This window comes from Oncorhynchus clarkii, unplaced genomic scaffold (assembly GCF_045791955.1).
Source record: "Oncorhynchus clarkii lewisi isolate Uvic-CL-2024 unplaced genomic scaffold, UVic_Ocla_1.0 unplaced_contig_458_pilon_pilon, whole genome shotgun sequence".
In the NCBI taxonomy this organism is placed as follows: Eukaryota; Metazoa; Chordata; class Actinopteri; order Salmoniformes; family Salmonidae; genus Oncorhynchus; species Oncorhynchus clarkii.
In genome coordinates, this window is record NW_027257958.1 from 187,306 (window position 1) to 205,213 (window position 17,908).

General features: G+C 40.8%; 1 protein-coding gene across 1 annotated transcript; it reads left to right on the forward strand.

Annotated features, from left to right (window-relative positions):
* Window positions 1-1,904: 1,904 nt before the first annotated feature.
* LOC139394278 (zinc finger protein 850-like) lies at window positions 1,905-12,423 on the forward strand. The gene is made up of 3 exons (XM_071142306.1): window positions 1,905-2,071; window positions 9,002-9,125; window positions 10,288-12,423. The coding sequence occupies exons 1-3, from the start codon at window positions 2,063-2,065 to the stop codon at window positions 12,111-12,113; spliced, it is 1,959 nt and encodes a 652-aa protein (XP_070998407.1). The 5' UTR covers window positions 1,905-2,062; the 3' UTR covers window positions 12,114-12,423.
* The last annotated feature ends 5,485 nt before the right edge of the window (window positions 12,424-17,908 follow it).

Here is a 17,908-nt window from a genome sequence, read left to right on the forward strand (position 1 = left end):
AGTGATGGCTAGAACAACATCTAGAGTGATGGCTAGAACAACATCTAGAGTGATGGCTAGAACTACGACCAGAGTGATGGCTAGAACTACATCCAGAGTGATGGCTAGAACTACATCCAGAGTGATGGCTAGAACTACATCCAGAGTGATGGCTAGAACTACATCCAGAGTGATGTGGGACCTTTCTGTTGCATTTCAAAGATGGTGGTAGAAAACATGTTTTTTTTCTTTATCTTTTCTAATGTGTTATTCTCCTACATTCAATTCACATTTCCACAAACTTCATAGTCTTTCCTGTCAAACGGTACCAAGAATATGCATATCCTTGCTTCAGGTCCTGAGCTACAGGCAGTCAGATTTGGGAATGTATTTTTAGGCTAAAATTTCAAAAAAGGGGGCTATCCCTTTAACTATGGATCCAAATTAAACCTATGAATAATAATCTATTAATATAGAGCTCTGCTCAGCCTATAAACATGACATTATCTATTATTATAGAGCTCTGCTCAGCCTATAAACATGACATCTATTATTATAGAGCTCTGATCAGCCTATAAACATGCCATTATCTATTATTATAGAGCTCTGCTCAGCCTATAAACATGCCATTATCTATTATTATAGAGCTCTGATCATGATGCAAGCAAATTTATAGTGTTCAAAAACCATACTAATAGATTGCTTTTTGGAGAAAAAAAATAGTTGTTACATTTAACATCCTGAAAATGCTGTTATCAAGGTCATTTACTTAGTACAGTGGTCACCCAACCTCACTTTCCCGAGTCAAAATGCAAGGATTCTAGAATATACTATATATCCTAGAAACCTGGTTAAACTGTCATTATGACATCATGGATGAATTCTAGAATATACCATATCCTAGGAACCTGGTTAAACTATCATTATGACATCATGGATGAATTCTAGAACATACTATATATCCTAGAAACCTGGTTAAACTGTCATTATGACATCATGGACGAATTCTAGAATATACCATATATCCTAGAAACCTGGTTAAACTGTCATTATGACATCATGGATGAATTCTAGAATATACCATATATCCTAGAAACCTGGTTAAACTATCATTATGACATCATGGATGAATTCTAGAACATACTATATATCCTAGAAACCTGGTTAAACTATCATTATGACAACATGGACGAATTCTAGAATATACCATATATCCTAGAAACCTGGTTAAACTGTCATTATGACATCATGGATGAATTCTAGAATATACCATATATCCTAGGATGGTCTGTGGTTGTGAAGCCAGTTGTAAGTACTGCCAAATACACTCAAATGATGTTGGAGGCAGGTTATGGTAGAGAAATTAACATTAAATTATCAAGCCACAGCTCTGGTGGACATTCCTGCAGACAGCATGCCAGTTGCAGGTTCTCTCAAAACTTGATACATCTGTGGCATCATGTTGTGTGACAAAACTACACATTTTAGAGCAGCCTTTTATTATTGTCCTCGGCACAAGGTGCACCTGTGTAATGATCATGCTGTTTAAAAAAAAAAACACCTGGATGGATTATTTTGGCAAAAGATAAATGCTCCCTAACAGGGATGTAAATAAATAAGCATTTCGGTGGTATGAAACATGGGACTAACACTTTACATGTTGCATTAATATTTGTGTTCAGTGTAATAACATGCAATTTAAAAATGCATCAAAAGATCTGTGTTTTTTTCCTCCCTATGCGGTTTCAATGCTGTGCACAGTTGTACTGTAATATAGTGCTTCAAAAATCTATAAATTCGCTTGTTATTGGAGGACGACTCTTATTTTGAAAAACATATCCGCCTTTTCTGCGGCCATTTCATGATCTGCGACCAGCAGAATGGTAACGTGAAGGAAATGTTTTCAATGGAACGGATGTGAAGGCGGAGTCTGTCTTTTCTTTCGGGACTTTAGGCAGAGAGTCACTGGTTAGAATATAACGTTACCTCCATAATCTACAATTCAACAGACTAGGGATAAACATCTCATCTGGTTCACTTGGTCTGAACTCTGCAAACGACCGACCGTAAACGAGTGTCTACAATGACTCAGGTGAGTAAGACGCTTGTAAAATATAAATAAAAACACCTCGGCGGCCACGAACGTGGTAACACGTTTCACGGATCTCCGTCGGGTGGTGACATTTATTTAACTTATAGCACAGTTTCATTTATTGTTTAATTAATTTCGCTTTACTAAGTATTGTTTACGTGGTTTAATATCTCGTTGCTCTTCCCGAACGGTAATAATGGCCGTGAATTGCTGAATGGAAGATTGCTAAAGTAGGCCGCAGCAAAGCCTTGGATTTTCCTGAACGAGCTACCAACTGGAGAGCCGGGCATATTTGTCTGCTCCTGACACGGTTAAGGTTAATTTGGTCTGCACAATATCAGAATCAAGGTCTTTCAGGAACAGACATATGTCCAGGTCTCCAGTCGGTAGCTCGTTTAGGAAAATCCAATGTTTTGCTGCGGCCAACAGTTAAGTTAATTTGGTCTGTAGACCTACTGTAGTATACTATAATTAGCCTGAATGGACAGGTCTACTGTAGTATACTATAATTAGCCTGAATGGATAGGTCTACTATAGTATACTATAATTAGTCTGGTTAGTTAGGTCTACTGTAGTATACTATAATTAGTCTGGTTAATTAGGTCTACTGTAGTATACTATAATTAGTCTGGTTAGTTAGGTCTACTGTAGTATACTATAATTAGTCTGGTTAGTTAGGTCTACTGTAGTATATTATAATTAGTCTGGTTAGTAGTATACTATAATTAGTCTGAATGGATAGGTCTACTGTAGTATACTATAATTAGTCTGAATGGATAGGTCTACTGTAGTATACTATAATTAGTCTGGTTAGTTAGGTCTACTGTAGTATACTATAATTAGTCTGGTTAGATAGGTCTACTGTAGTATACTATAATTAGTCTGGTTAGATAGGTCTACTGTAATATACTATAATTAGTCTGGTTAGTTAGGTCTACTGTAGTATACTATAATTAGTCTGGTTAGTTAGGCCTACTGTAGTATACTATAATTAGTCTGAATGGATAGACCTACTGTAGTATACTATAATTCGTCTGGTTAGTTAGGTCTACTGTAGTATACTATAATTAGTATGAATGGATAGGTCTACTGTAGTATACTATAATTAGTCTGGTTAGATAGGTCTACTGTAGTATACTATAATTAGTCTGGTTAGTTAGGTCTACTGTAGTATACTATAATTAGTCTGGTTAGTTAGGCCTACTGTAGTATACTATAATTAGTCTGAATGGATAGACCTACTGTAGTATACTATAATTAGTCTGGTTAGTTAGACCTACTGTATTATACTATACAGTGGGGCAAAAAAGTATTTAGTCAGCCACCAATTGTGCAAGTTCTCCCACTTAAAAAGATGGGAGAGGCCTGTAATGTTCATCATACGTACACTTCAACTATGACAGACAAAATGAGGAGATGTATTTTTTTTAGAAAATCACATTTTTGAATTTATTTGCAAATTATGGTGGAAAATAAGTATCAATGCCTTTCTTAAAATCAATACACAGAAATATATATTTTTAAACCTGCATATTTAGCTAAAAGAAATCCAGGTCAGCAGGCAATATTTACCAGGTGAAATGTCACTTCTCTTGCATTCATTGGTATATGCTGCGAACTAAATTTGCCAGAATTTTATGCAATTGTGGCATTTAAAAAAAAATATATATATATATATTTCACCTTTATTTAACCAGGTAGGCAAGTTGAGAACAAGTTCTCATTTACAACTGTGACCTGGCCAAGATAAAGCATAGCAATGTGACACATACAACAGCACAGAGTTACACATGGAGTAAAACAAACATACAGTCAATAATTCAGTAGAACAAAAGAAAACAAAAAGTCTATATACAGTGAGTGCAAATGAGGTAAGATAAGGAAATAAATAGGCCATGGTGGTGAAGTAATTACAATGTAGCAAGTAAACACTGGAATGGTAGGTCGGCAGAAGATGAATGTGCAAGTAGAGATACTGGGGTGCAAAGGAGCAAGATAAATAAATACAGTATGGGGATGAGGTAGATTGATGGGCTGTTTACAGATGGGCTGTGCACAGGTGCAGTGATCTGTGAGCTGCTCTGACATCTGGTGCTTAAAGCTAGTGAGGGAGATATGAGTCTCCAGCTTCAGAGATTTTGCAGTTCGTTCCAGTCATTGGCAGCAGAGAACTGGAAGGAAAGACGACCAAAGGAGGAATTGGCTTTGGGGGTGACCAGTGAGATATACCTGCTGAAGCGCGTGCTGCTATGGCGACCAGTGAGCTGATTTAAGGCGGGGCTTTACCTAGCAGAGACTTGTAGATAACCTGTAGCCAGTGGGTTTGGCGACGAGTATGAAGTGAGGGCCAACCAACGAGAGCGTACAGGTTGCAATGGTGGGTAGTGTATGGGTCTTTGGTGACAAAACGGATGGCACTGTGATAGACTGCATCCAATTGGTTGAGTAGAGTGTTGGAGGCTATTTTATAGATGACATAACCGAAGTCGAGGATCGGTAGGATGGTCAATTTTACGAGGGTATGTTTTGCATTTAGTTTTACTTGTGTTTAAGAGCAGTTGGAGGCCACTGAAGGAGAGTTGTATGGCATTGAAGCTCATCTGGAGGTTATTTAACACAGTGTCCAAAGAGGGGCCAGAAGTATACAGAATGGTGTCGTCTGCGTAGAGGTGGATCAGAGAATCACCAGCAGCAAGAGCGACATCATTGATGTATACAGAGAAGAGAGTCAGCCCGAGAATTGAACCCTGTGGCACCCCCATAGAGACTGCCAGACGTCCAGAGAACAGGCCCCCCGATTTGACACACTGAACTCTATCAGAGAAGTTGTTGGTAAACCAGGCATGGCAATCATTTGAGAAACCAAGGCTATCGAGTCTGCAAATAAGAATGTGGTGATTGACAGAGTCGAAAGCCTTGGCCAGGTCGATGAATACGGCTGCACAGTAATGTTTCTTATCGATGGCAGTTATGATGTCGTTTAGGACCTTGAGCGTGGCTGAGGTGCACCCATGACCAGCTCTGAAACCAGATTGCATAGCGGAGAAGGTACGGTGGGATTCGAAATGGTCGGTAATCTGTTTGTTAACTTGGCTTTCAAAGACCTTAGAAAGACAGGGTAGGATAGATATAGGTCTGTAGCAGTTTGGGTCTAGAGTGTCATAACATTGAAGGTTGTACAATGTAACAGCAATATTTAGACTTAGGGATGCCACCCGTTAGATAAAATACGGAACGGTTCCATATTTCACTGAAATAATAAACGCTGTGTTTTCGAAATTATAATTTCAGGAATCGATTATTAATTATTAATGAACTTGTATTTCAGTGTGTTATTATGTTATAATTAAGTCTATGATTTTTTTATTTGATAGAGCAGTCTGACTGAGCGGTGGTAGGCATAAACAGCTCAATGCACAGCATTCGATTCCGAATAGTCCTATATGTGTTCCTGGTTCGAGCCCTGGTAGGAACGAGGAGAGGGACGTAAAAGCTATACTGTTATACTGGCAATACTAAAGTGCCTATAAGAACATCCAATAATCAAACGTATATGAAATAAATTATATAGAGAGAAATAGTCCTATAAATACTATATTAATTACAGCCTAAAACCTCTTACCTTGGAATGTTGAAGTCTCATGTTAAAAGGAACCACCAGCTTTCATATGTTCTCATGTTCTGAGCAAGGAACTTAAATGTTAGCTTTTTTACATGGCACATATTGCACTTTTACTTTCTTCTCCAACACTGTGCTTTTGCATTATTGAAACCAAATTGAACATGTTTCATTATTTATTTGAGGCTAAATTGATTTTATTGATGTATTATATTAAGTTAAAATAAGTGTTCATTCAGTATTGTTGTAATTATTGTTGTAATTGTCATTATTACAAATAAATAAATAATAATCGGCCGATTTAATCGGTATTGGCCTTTTTGGGTCCTCCAATAATCGGTATCGACGTTGAAAAATCATAGTTGGTCGACCTCTAGTATGCCGGGTATGATTAGGTGTCTGAGATGTGTGCCAGTAGTTCAAACAGACAGCTCGTGCATTCAGCTTGTCAACACCTCTCACAAATACAAGCAGTGATGCATCTCTCCTCTACTTTGAGCCAGGAGAAATTGACATGCATATCATTGTTAGCTCTCCGTGTACATTTAAGGGCCAGCCGTGCTGCTCTGTTCTGAGTCAATTGTAACTTTAAGTTCCTCTTTGTGGCACCTGACCACATGACTGGACAGCAGTCCAGATGCAACATAACTAGGGTCTGTACGACCTACCTTGTTGATTGCGTTATACCGAATCCGGTATATTTGTCATCAGCAACGCTGAATAGCATAGCGCAACAGTCAACAGTCAAATAATAAATAGAATAGAAATCACAAGTGAAATATAGCGAAACACAGCTTAGCCTTTTGTTAATCACCCTGTTGTCTCAGATTTTGAAATTATGCTTAACAACGAAAGCAATACAAGCGTTTGTATAAGTTTATCGATAGCAGAGCAAAACAATAAGTACACCTAGCATCAGGTAAAGAGCGGTCACGACAACGCAGTTTTTCAAATATCTATTCGATAATATATCAACCGGGACAGTTGGCTTTTCACTAGGACCGGGAGTAACAATGGCCGCCTCTCTCTTTTGCGCACAAATCACTCAGAGCCCCCACCTGTCCGCTTACGCAATGTGGTCGCTCACGCTCATTCTTCAAAATAAAAGCCTGAAACTATGTCTAAAGGCTGACACCTTAGGGAAGCCACAGAAAAAGGAATCTGGTTGATATCCCTTTCAATGGTCAATAGGGATGCATAGGAATACAGGGGTTTCAAGATAAGAGTCACTTCCTGATTGGATTTTTCTCAGGCTTTCGCCTGCAATATCAGTTCTGTTATACTCACAGACAATATTTTGACAGTTTTGGAAACTTTGGAGTGTTTTCTATCCTAATCTGTGGATTATATGCATATTCTAGCACCTGGTGCTGAGAAATAGGCCGTTTACTTTGGGAACGTTATTTTTCCAAACATAAAAATAGTGCCCCCTAGCTTCAAGAGGTTTTAACTGATGATAGCACCAGCAGTAAACAAAGGGGTTATCATATTTCAACCCTGCAGGCGCTACACAAAATGCTGAAATAAAATTTAAAACATGCATTACTTTTGACGGGCTTCTTTTGTTGGCACTCCAATATGTCCCATAAACATCACTAATCGAACAAAAGGACCATTTATTCCGTCCATATATATCCAAAATGTCAATTTTATAAAGCACGTTTGATCCAGAAAAAACAGCTTACGCAACGTCACTACAAAATATTTCAAAAGTTGCCTATGAACTTTGCCAAAATATTTCAAACTACTTTTGTAATACAACTTTCGGTATTTTTAAACGTTAATAATCGATCAAATTGTAGACGGGTCTTTCTGTGTTCAATACAGGAATGAAAACAAACCAGCGATACTTTTCACGTCTTGCGCAACTCTCAACAGTGTACCCAGTTCCTAGTTGGCCTACTTCTTCATTGCACAAAGGAATAACCTCAACCAAATTCCAAAGACTGGTGACATCCAGTGGAAGCGGTAGGAACTAAAACAGGTTCCTAAGAAATATCCCTTGGCAATGACAACTCAGGGAACAGAGAGAGGGGGAAAAAATAATTCTGAACAGTTAGTCCTCGGGGTTTTGCCTGCTACATAAGTTCTGTAATACCCACAGACATGATTCAAACAGTTCTAGAAACTTTAGTGTTTTCTATCCAAATCTATGAATGATATGCATATCTTATGTTCTTGCCATGAGTAGCAGGAAGTTGAAATTGGGCACGCTATTTATCCAAAAATTTAAAAAAAAAAGTGTAGCAGCGATTTCAATTCCCGTTGGTAGAGGACGTGTGTAGTGTTGTCATACATAGACACACAGTCTTTACTCAGAGCCAGTGGCAGGTCATTAGTAAAGACCGTTTTTTTCAAAGGGGCCTAGACAACTGCCCTGGGGAATTCCGAATTCTACCTGGATTATGTTGGCGAGGGAATTCCATTAAAGAACACTCTCTGTGTTCTGTTAGACAGAACTCTCGATCCACAATATAGCAGGGAAGCCATAACAGCTTTTTCCCGGCAGCAGATTATGATTGATAATGGCAAAAGCTGCACTAAAGTCGAATATAACGGCTCCCACAAGCTTCTTATCGTCAATTTGTTTCAGCCAATCATCAGTCACTTGTGTCAGTGCTGTACATGTTGAATGCCCCCCTCCCTGTAAGAAAGTCAGTTGTTAATTTTTTTATCTGTGAAATGGCATCTGGTCAACAAAAAAAAAAAACGGAAGTTTACTAAGGGTTGGTAGCTGATTGGTCGGCTGTTTGAGCCTGTAGTGGATGCGTTGCTGTTCTCAGGTATCGGAATGACGTTTACTTCCCTCCAGACCTGAGGGTGAACACTTTCCTCTATGCTTAGACTGAAGGGATGGCTAATAGGAGTGGCACTATCATCCGCTATGATCCTCAATTCATTTTCATTTTCCATCCAAGTTTTCAGACCCGGGTGGCTTGTCGTTGTTGATAAACAATAGTTGCTTCACCTCTCACTTTACTGAATTTAAAATTACAATGCTTTCATAATTTGGTCAGTTATTCATTTTTTGTGTAGTTTCAGAATTTGTTGCTATCATGTCCAAGTTTGCACGTGTTGCCAGCTCCTCCCAACTACTTGGAGATATCAGTGGGTTTTGTGTTGACTGAGCCATCTGATTTAATGAATGAAGGATCTGAGTTCGCCTTTTTGCCTAAATTTTCATTTTATATATATATATATATATATATATAACGTTGTTAGTCGCAAGAATTTTGTTTAAGAATTTAAAGAGAGGGATTATTGTTTTGTACCAATATGACAACACTCCTCCTCTCTTTTTGGGGTAACAGGAAACACTCTCCCCCCTACCCCTCCCGGAGTCCCCGGGTCGTACCTCTCCTGGTAACACCTTACTGCTGGGTCTGAAGAGGTTGTCTGTGCTGCTGGTCGACTACAGGAAAACGCCGGAGCTAAGTGGGTTCATGCTGTTATATAAATGTATTTTGGGACACTCCCTGGATGTCATTAATTGCCACTAAATACAATCTGTTTAAAAGATGTACAATTATTATTTTTTAAATCACCTTTATTTAACCAGGTTGGCTAGTTTACAACTGCGACATGGCCAAGATAAAGCAAAGCAGTGCGACACAAACAACAACACACATGGAATAAACAAGAGTCAAAAACACAATAGGAAAAAAGTCTATATACAGTGAGTGCAAATGGCGTTAGGAGGTAAGGCAATAAACAGGCCATAGTAGCGAAGTAATTACAATATAGCAAATTAACACTGGAGGGATAGATGTGCAGATGCAAGTAGAAATACTGGTGTGCAAAAGAGCAGAAAGGTAAATATAAACAATATGGAGATGAGGTAGGTAGATTGGGTTTACAGATGGGCTATGTTAGCTGCTCGAATAGCTGATGTTTAAAGTTTGTGAGAGACATATAAGCTGGAGACAGCATATAAGACATATAAACATATAAGTCTCCAGCTTCGATTTTTGCAATTTGTTTCAGTCATTGTCAGCAGAGAACTGGAAGGAAAGGCAGCCAAAGGAGTTATTGGCTTTGGCGATTACCAGTGCGATATACCTGCTGGAGCGCGTGCTGTGGTATGAGTGTTGCTATGGTGACCAGTGAGCTAAGGCGGAGCTTTACCTAGCATAGACTTATAGATGACCTGGAGCCAGTGGGTCTGGCGATGAATATGTAGCGAGGGCCAGCCGACTAGAGCATACAGGTCGCAGTGGTGGGTGGTATAAGGGGTTTTGGTGACAAAACGGATGGCACTGTGATAGACTGCATCCAGTTTGCTGAGTCGAGTATTGGAAGCTATTTTGTAAATGACGTCGAGGACCGGTAGGATAGTCAGTTTTACGAGGGTATGTTTGGCGGCGTGAGTGAAGGAGGCTTTGTTGCGAAGCAGATTCTAGATTTAATAAATCAATATATTTAGGAATGTAGAATCATTACAACCCTACACCCTTGGATACATTGACAATTTGAAGATTTAACGCGATTTTACATTGAAGATTTTAAATGCTAAAATTCGGTTACAAGAGTGTGAAAAGCTGGGCCTAAATCTGGCTTCGATATGAAGGAACCATAACGGTCTGTCTTTTCTTCACAGGGGACAGTCCTAACCGTCACTCTCTCGGTAGAAGGGGCTTGTCATCTGGGCAGGCAAAACATCATGATGCTGTCGAGGCAGAGAAAAGTGTCTCAAGATCAGAACACCTCAAGAAACAACAGCTGAGACCCACGAGGAAGAAACCTCACTGCTGCTCTGACTGTGGAAAGAGTTACACCTCTAAAGTAAACCTTAGAGGACACCAGAGAATTCATACTGGAGAGAAACCTCACTGCTGCGCCCAGTGTGGAGCTAGCCTCTGCTCTGCCAGTGCACTGGAAGGACACATGCGGATTCACACTGGAGAAAAACCGTACCAGTGCTCAGAATGTGGGCAGAGATTTACATACTCCAGTGGTTTACGGGTACATGAGAGAATAAAACACACCGGCGAAAAACCACACTGTTGCTCTGACTGCGGGAAGAGATTTGCTACATCACAAAGCTTAAAAGCTCACTGGCGGATTCACACTGGAGAGAGACCGTTCCACTGCTCTGAGTGTGGGAAGAGTTTCACAGAAGCCTCGGCACTGTCTGAACACAAACGAATACACACAGGAGAAAAGCCTCACCACTGTGAGCAGTGCGGAGGAAGCTTTTCCTCCGCTAAGTTACTCAGAATACATCATAGGATTCACACAGGGGAGAAACCTTACCATTGTGCTGACTGTGGGAAAAGCTTCAGACTGATTTGTACTTTAAGATGTCACCAGCTAAGACATACTGGAGAGAAGCCCCACCAATGTACTGAGTGCGGGAAAAGGTTTGCTGTTAAGACTGGACTCTTGCGACATAACATAGTGCACACTGGAGAGAAAGGATACCAATGCCCACAGTGTGGCAAGAAGCTAGGATCATCTCATTCTCTAGAGCAGCATAAGCGAACGCACACTGGACAGAAACCCTTCCACTGTTCCCACTGTAAGTTAAGCTTTGCCACTAATTCAGCCCTGTACAAACACCAGAGAATTCACACAGGTGAGAAGCCACACAGCTGCAATGTTTGCCAGAGGAGTTTTGGACGGTCGGATCACCTGAAAATTCACATGCAAATTCACACAGGAGAAAAGCCCTACCACTGCTCTAAGTGCGAGCTGAGTTTCACTAACAACAGATCTCTGAAAGAACATGAGGTCAGACACACAGAAGATAAACCTCACTGCTGCTCCCAGTGCGGTGCTAGTCTCTCCTCTGCCAGGGCACTGGAAGAACACATGCGGATTCACACTGGAGAGAAACCATACGAGTGCTCTGAATGTGGGCAGAAGTTTGCACATAGAACCAGTCTTGGGACACACCGAAGAATACACACAGGAGCAAAACCCTATCAGTGCTCTGACTGCAAGAAGAGCTTTTCAAGACGTGATTCTTTAAATAATCACAAGTTCACACATTCAGAGAAGATGTACCATTGCTCTCAGTGTGAGTCGAGCTGCACAACGCCAGGTGCATTGAAGAAACACCAGCTTATTCACACTGGAGAGAAGCCTTACCACTGCTCCCACTGTGACAAGAGCTTCCTTTGGCAACAGTCTCTCAAAGGACACGAGCGTCTTCACAAGGGAGAGAAACCATACTCTTGCTCAGACTGCGGGAACAACTTTTCCACAATGGCAACCTTGCAAATTCACCAGCGAAGACACACAGGAGAGAGGCCATACCAATGCCCTTTCCCTGACTGTGGGAAGAGTTTTTCCCAGGCCTTTGCTTTTAAAGTCCACAAGAGAAGGCACACGGGAAAGAAGCCGCACCACTGTGATCAGTGTGGGAAGAGTTTTGTCACGTCAGGTGACTTTCAATCTCACCAGCAAACTCACTCCAAATAGAAGCCTTACTGCTGCACAGCCTGTGGACTTAGTTTTTCTAGATCTGGTTCCTTAAAGATTCACCAGAGAGTCCACACAGGAGGGAGGCCGTACAGCTGCTAAGAGTGTGACAGGAGTTACACCTTGAAGGGTCACCTTACTAAACACCAGCTGACACAGAGAAACCTCACCACTGCTCTGACTGTGGGAAGAGTTTTATTCTCTCAGGCAACCTATAAAATAAACACCCGAGAGAAACCTTACCACTGCTCTGACTGTGGGGAAATGCTTTACCACTGTTTTTCTAAAATGTAAAAAAAAAAAAAAAAAATCTAATTTTTTTTATACAATTATAAAACGTATATTAGAAAAATTACATATTTACCAGATTTAGTTTGTTATTAATAGTTTGATTATATACTTAACTAATTGTATGTTCTTTTTAAATATCTGTGTGAACTGAGAGGAGCCTAAAATCCAATAGATAAGATGTGGTTAGATGTAACCCAGATGAGGAGAACCTGGAGGAGTAGAACAACCCCCCCCAGTGCAGTTGACCACAGGATAAACCCAAAGCGGCTTATGGTGACCCAATCTGCAGGGGAGGGGTGGAAAAAGCATTTGCCTGGAAAGTTTTGGCTGCTCTGCCCAACAGTCAAGAGTGTTGGGCTTGAACTAGTCTTTCATTATTGCAATAATTAATCAATATTAAATAAAGATGATTGTTTGAAGAAATGACTTCAATCTCTCTCGGTATGAATGTCCATTTACATTTTTTTGGGTGACGAGGAGGAAACTTCACACCTGTTGACCGCTCCTGAAGATCTGGGTAAACTGTGCCCAGGGAATCAGAAAGTGGGATCTCAAGGAAAACCATACTCATTATTGAGCAGTTGCCTAAGATCTGAGAGGTAGCGTGCGCGGGTGGATGCCAGATCTCCGACACGGTCCAAGCCTACCTCAGTTACTATCTGTCCGATAAGTGATGAAATTATAAAAATAAATGCCCCTGTTGAGGTTACGCTCAGAGCGAGGTCTTCCTTCAGAGGGCCACAGCTGACGTAAACTAGCAGGACTCCATTGATAAGTGTTCTTAAATGTGGTATCCTTGGGCATGATTGTTAATTAGCCTAAGTCCAGATCCGTGGTACTGAGTTGATCACAGTAGGACTGGTGAGGTTCATGTGGAGTGAAGGACTAGTGTGTGTGGGTGATCTTGCGAGAGAGAGAGAGAGAGAACTCGGCTTGGTGAAGTTCAAATTATAATGTGTAATGTTTTGATCAAATGTTTGATAAATGAGGTAACAGGTTACTATTGTTTAGGTGTTATTCCCTGTGTTTGTGATATGTGTGAGGTTGGAAATACGCGTTCATCTGAAGTTTGTTCAGGTGTTATTCCCTGTGTTTGTGAGTTGTGTGAGGTTGGAAATACGCGTTCATCTGAAGTTTGTTCAGGTGTTATTCCCTGTGTTTGTGAGTTGTGTGAGGTTGGAAATACGCGTTCATCTGAAGTTTGTTCAGGTGTTATTCCCTGTGTTTGTGATATGTGAGTTGTGTGAGGTTGGAAATACGCGTTCATCTGAAGTTTGTGATAAAGTATAGAAATGTGTATAATTAGACTAAAATAAATAAAACATGTGTTTAAGTTTCTATACGTCGAGCTGAGTCGTAGGGATAAAGGGAAGTCATTGGAAACACACTGAATGTGAGTAACTAAGAATTCCTACATTTATGTATTGATTCTGTGACAATATAGATACAATTTCAAAAAAAAAAATAATTGATTACTAGAGATTTGTTAATGGAAATACTAATAATATGCAACCCTGAACACTCATACGTCAGAGGTGAACAAATTATTCTGAGAGGTTCAGAACGGTCCCTTTTTAAGGATAATTTGATAGAGGTAAGGTTAAAATATGCAACCCTGAACACGTCAGGGGTGAACAAATTATTCTGAGCGGCCCCTTTAAGGATAATTTGATAGAGCCAAGGTTAAAAGGATAATTTGATAGAGCTAAGGTTAAAAGGATAATTTGATAGAGGTTAAAAGCTTTAGATGTCTAAACGCTTATTTGATTTTCTACATCCAGGTAATACATATAGAGAACTGCCCATAAAGGCCTGAATTTTTTTTTTTTGCAGTAAGAGATTAGTTGCTGTATTTATTGAATAAATCCGAGCGAATTAAAGTTGGAATTTCCACTAGACTTATATAACGTAGTAGTACAAAGCCTGACTTACATAACGTAGTAGTACAAAGCCTGACTAGTAGTACAAAGCCTGACTAGTAGTACAAAGCCTGACTTACATAACGTAGTAGTACAAAGCCTGACTAGTAGTACAAAGCCTGACTTACATAACGTAGTAGTACAAAGCCTGACTAGTAGTACAAAGCCTGACTTACATAACGTAGTAGTACAAAGCCTGACTAGTAGTACAAAGCCTGACTAGTAGTACAAAGCCTGACTTACATAACGTAGTAGTACAAAGCCTGACTAGTAGTACAAAGCCTGACTTACATAACGTAGTAGTACAAAGCCTGACTAGTAGTACAAAGCCTGACTAGTAGTACAAAGCCTGACTAGTAGTACAAAGCCTGACTAGTAGTACAAAGCCTGACTAGTAGTACAAAGCCTGACTAGTAGTACAAAGCCTGACTAGTAGTACAAAGCCTGACTAGTAGTACAAAGCCTGACTTGTATAACGTAGTAGTACAAAGCCTGACTAGCCTGACTAGTAGTACAAAGCCTGACTAGTAGTACAAAGCCTGACTAGTAGTACAAAGCCTGACTAGTAGTACAAAGCCTGACTAGTAGTACAAAGCCTGACTTACATAACGTAGTAGTACAAAGCCTGACTTACATAACGTAGTAGTACAAAGCCTGACTTACATAACGTAGTAGTACAAAGCCTGACTTACATAACGTAGTAGTACAAAGCCTGCCTGACTAGTAGTACAAAGCCTGACTTGTAGTACAAAGCCTGACTTGTAGTACAAAGCCTGACTAGTAGTACAAAGCCTGACTAGTAGTACAAAGCCTGACTAGTAGTACAAAGCCTGACTAGTAGTACAAAGCCTGACTAGTAGTACAAAGCCTGACTAGTAGTACAAAGCCTGACTTACATAGCGTAGTAGTACAAAGCCTGACTTACATAACGTAGTAGTACAAAGCCTGACTTACATAACGTAGTAGTACAAAGCCTGACTTAAATAACGTAGTAGTACAAAGCCTGACTAGTAGTACAAAGCCTGACTTGTATAACGTAGTAGTACAAAGCCTGACTTAGGGGTTTTTCATCAAACCCCTGTGAGAAGTGATATGTAGGAATGTAATGAAGGGGTGTATTGTTTTGTTATTTGTTTCGATACAAATCTCCCCAGATTGGGTCTGCTGGATGATCGCGATAACCTCCTGACCCCCGTGGCTCTGCTACCAGGTTGACACTATAAGGGAGGATAAACCAATTAGAAAAAAACATGGTATCAACAGAATGTGGTGTTTTCTTTGACGTGTTTTAAGAATATTGGTCCTAAGTAATAATTTGTCATTAACAGTCAGTCCGCTTGTCTGGATTTCCTGAATCAGAAATGAACTGAACTGTTGTTCTGATCTGTCCTCTTTTTGAGAAGGGTGACTACAGAGTGTATCTAGATGGAAGGGATCATTTGACCAAACGGACCTCAAAAAACTCTAACCCGGCTGAAGAAAAGGCGTTGTGTCCCTGTCCTGCGCCACTTCTATCGAGAGACCTGAGTCCGAGCCCCAGCAACCGTTGTACAGCGTCCAGTTGAAGTTATCAACTGCCTTTTCCTCTCAGGAGTGCCAAAGGAGTCCGTGAAGCGAGCATGGAGAGAGATCCATTTCCAAAACTTCTCTCATATTGCTGGTATACTGGTTGGCAAATGGACAAGACCTAGTAGGAGTTGTGGTGGGGCATTATCATGGCCTATCCACTTTTGAACTCTGAACCTATCTGAAGAAGAACATGAAGAAATGCCAGAAGATTTGAGTGCCGGGAAAGGGAGGGGGTTGGTCAACTGTGCCCATAATTGATTTAGACCTTATTTGAAATAGTTTATTTTAGGGTATCAGGTTGATTTTGAGCTCTACACTCTACGCTAAATGTGTAGTCATTTATGCTAAGAATTCTTTGAGATGCACATCCCAACCAGAAGCCCCACAGTGACTATACGTACATACCCCAACCAGAAGCCATGGACTGAGCTAAAGGGTAGAGCTGCTGCTTTCAAGGAGTGGAACTCTAACCCGGAAGCTTATAAAAAATCCTGCTATGCCCTCCGACTAACCATCAAACAGGCAAAGCGTCAATACTGGACTAAGATGGAATCGTACTACACCTGTTCCGACGCTCATCGGATGTGGCTGGGCCTGCAAACCATTACAGGCTACAAAGGGAAGCACAGCTGTGAGCCTACCAGTCAAGTTAAATTACTTCTATGATCACTTTGAGGCAAGTAACACTGAAACATGCATGAGAGCATCAGCTGTTCTGGATGACTGTGTGATCACACTGTCCGCAGCAGATATAAGACCTTTTAAACAGGTCAACATTCACAAGGCTGTGAACTCCGAATTGTGAACTCTGACCAACTGGCAGGTGTCTTCACTGACATTTTCAATTTCCCTGTCTGAGTATGTAATACCAACATGTTTCAAGCAGACCATCATAGTCCCTGTGCCCAAGAACACTAAGGTAACCTGCCTAAATGACTACCGACCCGTAGCACTCACGTCTGTAGCCATAAAGTGCTTTGAAAGGCTGGTAATGATAGGTAGGTAAAAACACATCTGCCACACTGATCCTCAACACGGGGGCACCTCAGGGGTGTATGTGCTCTGTCCCCTCCTGTAGTCCCAGTACACTCATGGCTAGGCACGACTCCCAACACCATCATCAAGCTTTCAGATGACACAACAGAGGTAGGCCTGATCGCAGACAACGATGAGACAGAAAAATAGGGACGGGATCAGAGACCTGGCCGTGTGGTGCCAGGATAACAACCTCTCCCTCAACGTGATCAAGACAAAGCAGATGATTGTGGAATACAGGAAAAGGAGGACCGAGCACGCCCCCATTCTCGTCAACGGGGCTGTAGTGGAGCAGGTTTAGAGCTACGAGTTCCTTGGTGTCCACATCACCAACAAACTATTATGTTCCACGCACACCAAGACAGTCGTGAAGAGGGCATGATGATGCCTATTCCCCTCTCAGGAGACTGAAAAGATTTGACAGAGGGTTGTGCGTACAGCTCCCTGTCATCCAGGACCTCTATACCAGGCGGTGTCAGTGTAACAGTATTGCTTCCGTTCCTCTCCTCGAACCAGGGACCCTCTGCACACATCAACAACTGACACCCTTGAGGCATCGTTACCCATCGCTCCACAAAAGCCGCGGCCCTTGCAGAGCAACTACTTCAGGGGAACAACTACTTCATGTTGCATTAATATTTGTGTTCAGCGTAATTAAAAAAATGCATCAAATTATGTGTTTTTTTTCTTCCTATGTGTTTGCAATGCTGTGCACAGTTGTACTGCAATATAGTGCTTCAAAAATCTATAAATTCGCTGGTTATTGGAGGACGACTCTTATTTTGAAAAACATATCCGCCTTTTCTGCGGCCATTTCATGATCTGCGACCAGCGGAATGGTAACGTGAAGGAAATGTTTTCAATGGAACCGGATGTGAAGGCAGGGAGTCGGTCTTTTCTTTCGGGACTTTAGGCAGAGAGTCACTGGTTAGAATATAACGTTACCTCCATAATCTCCATACAATTCAACAGACTAGGAAT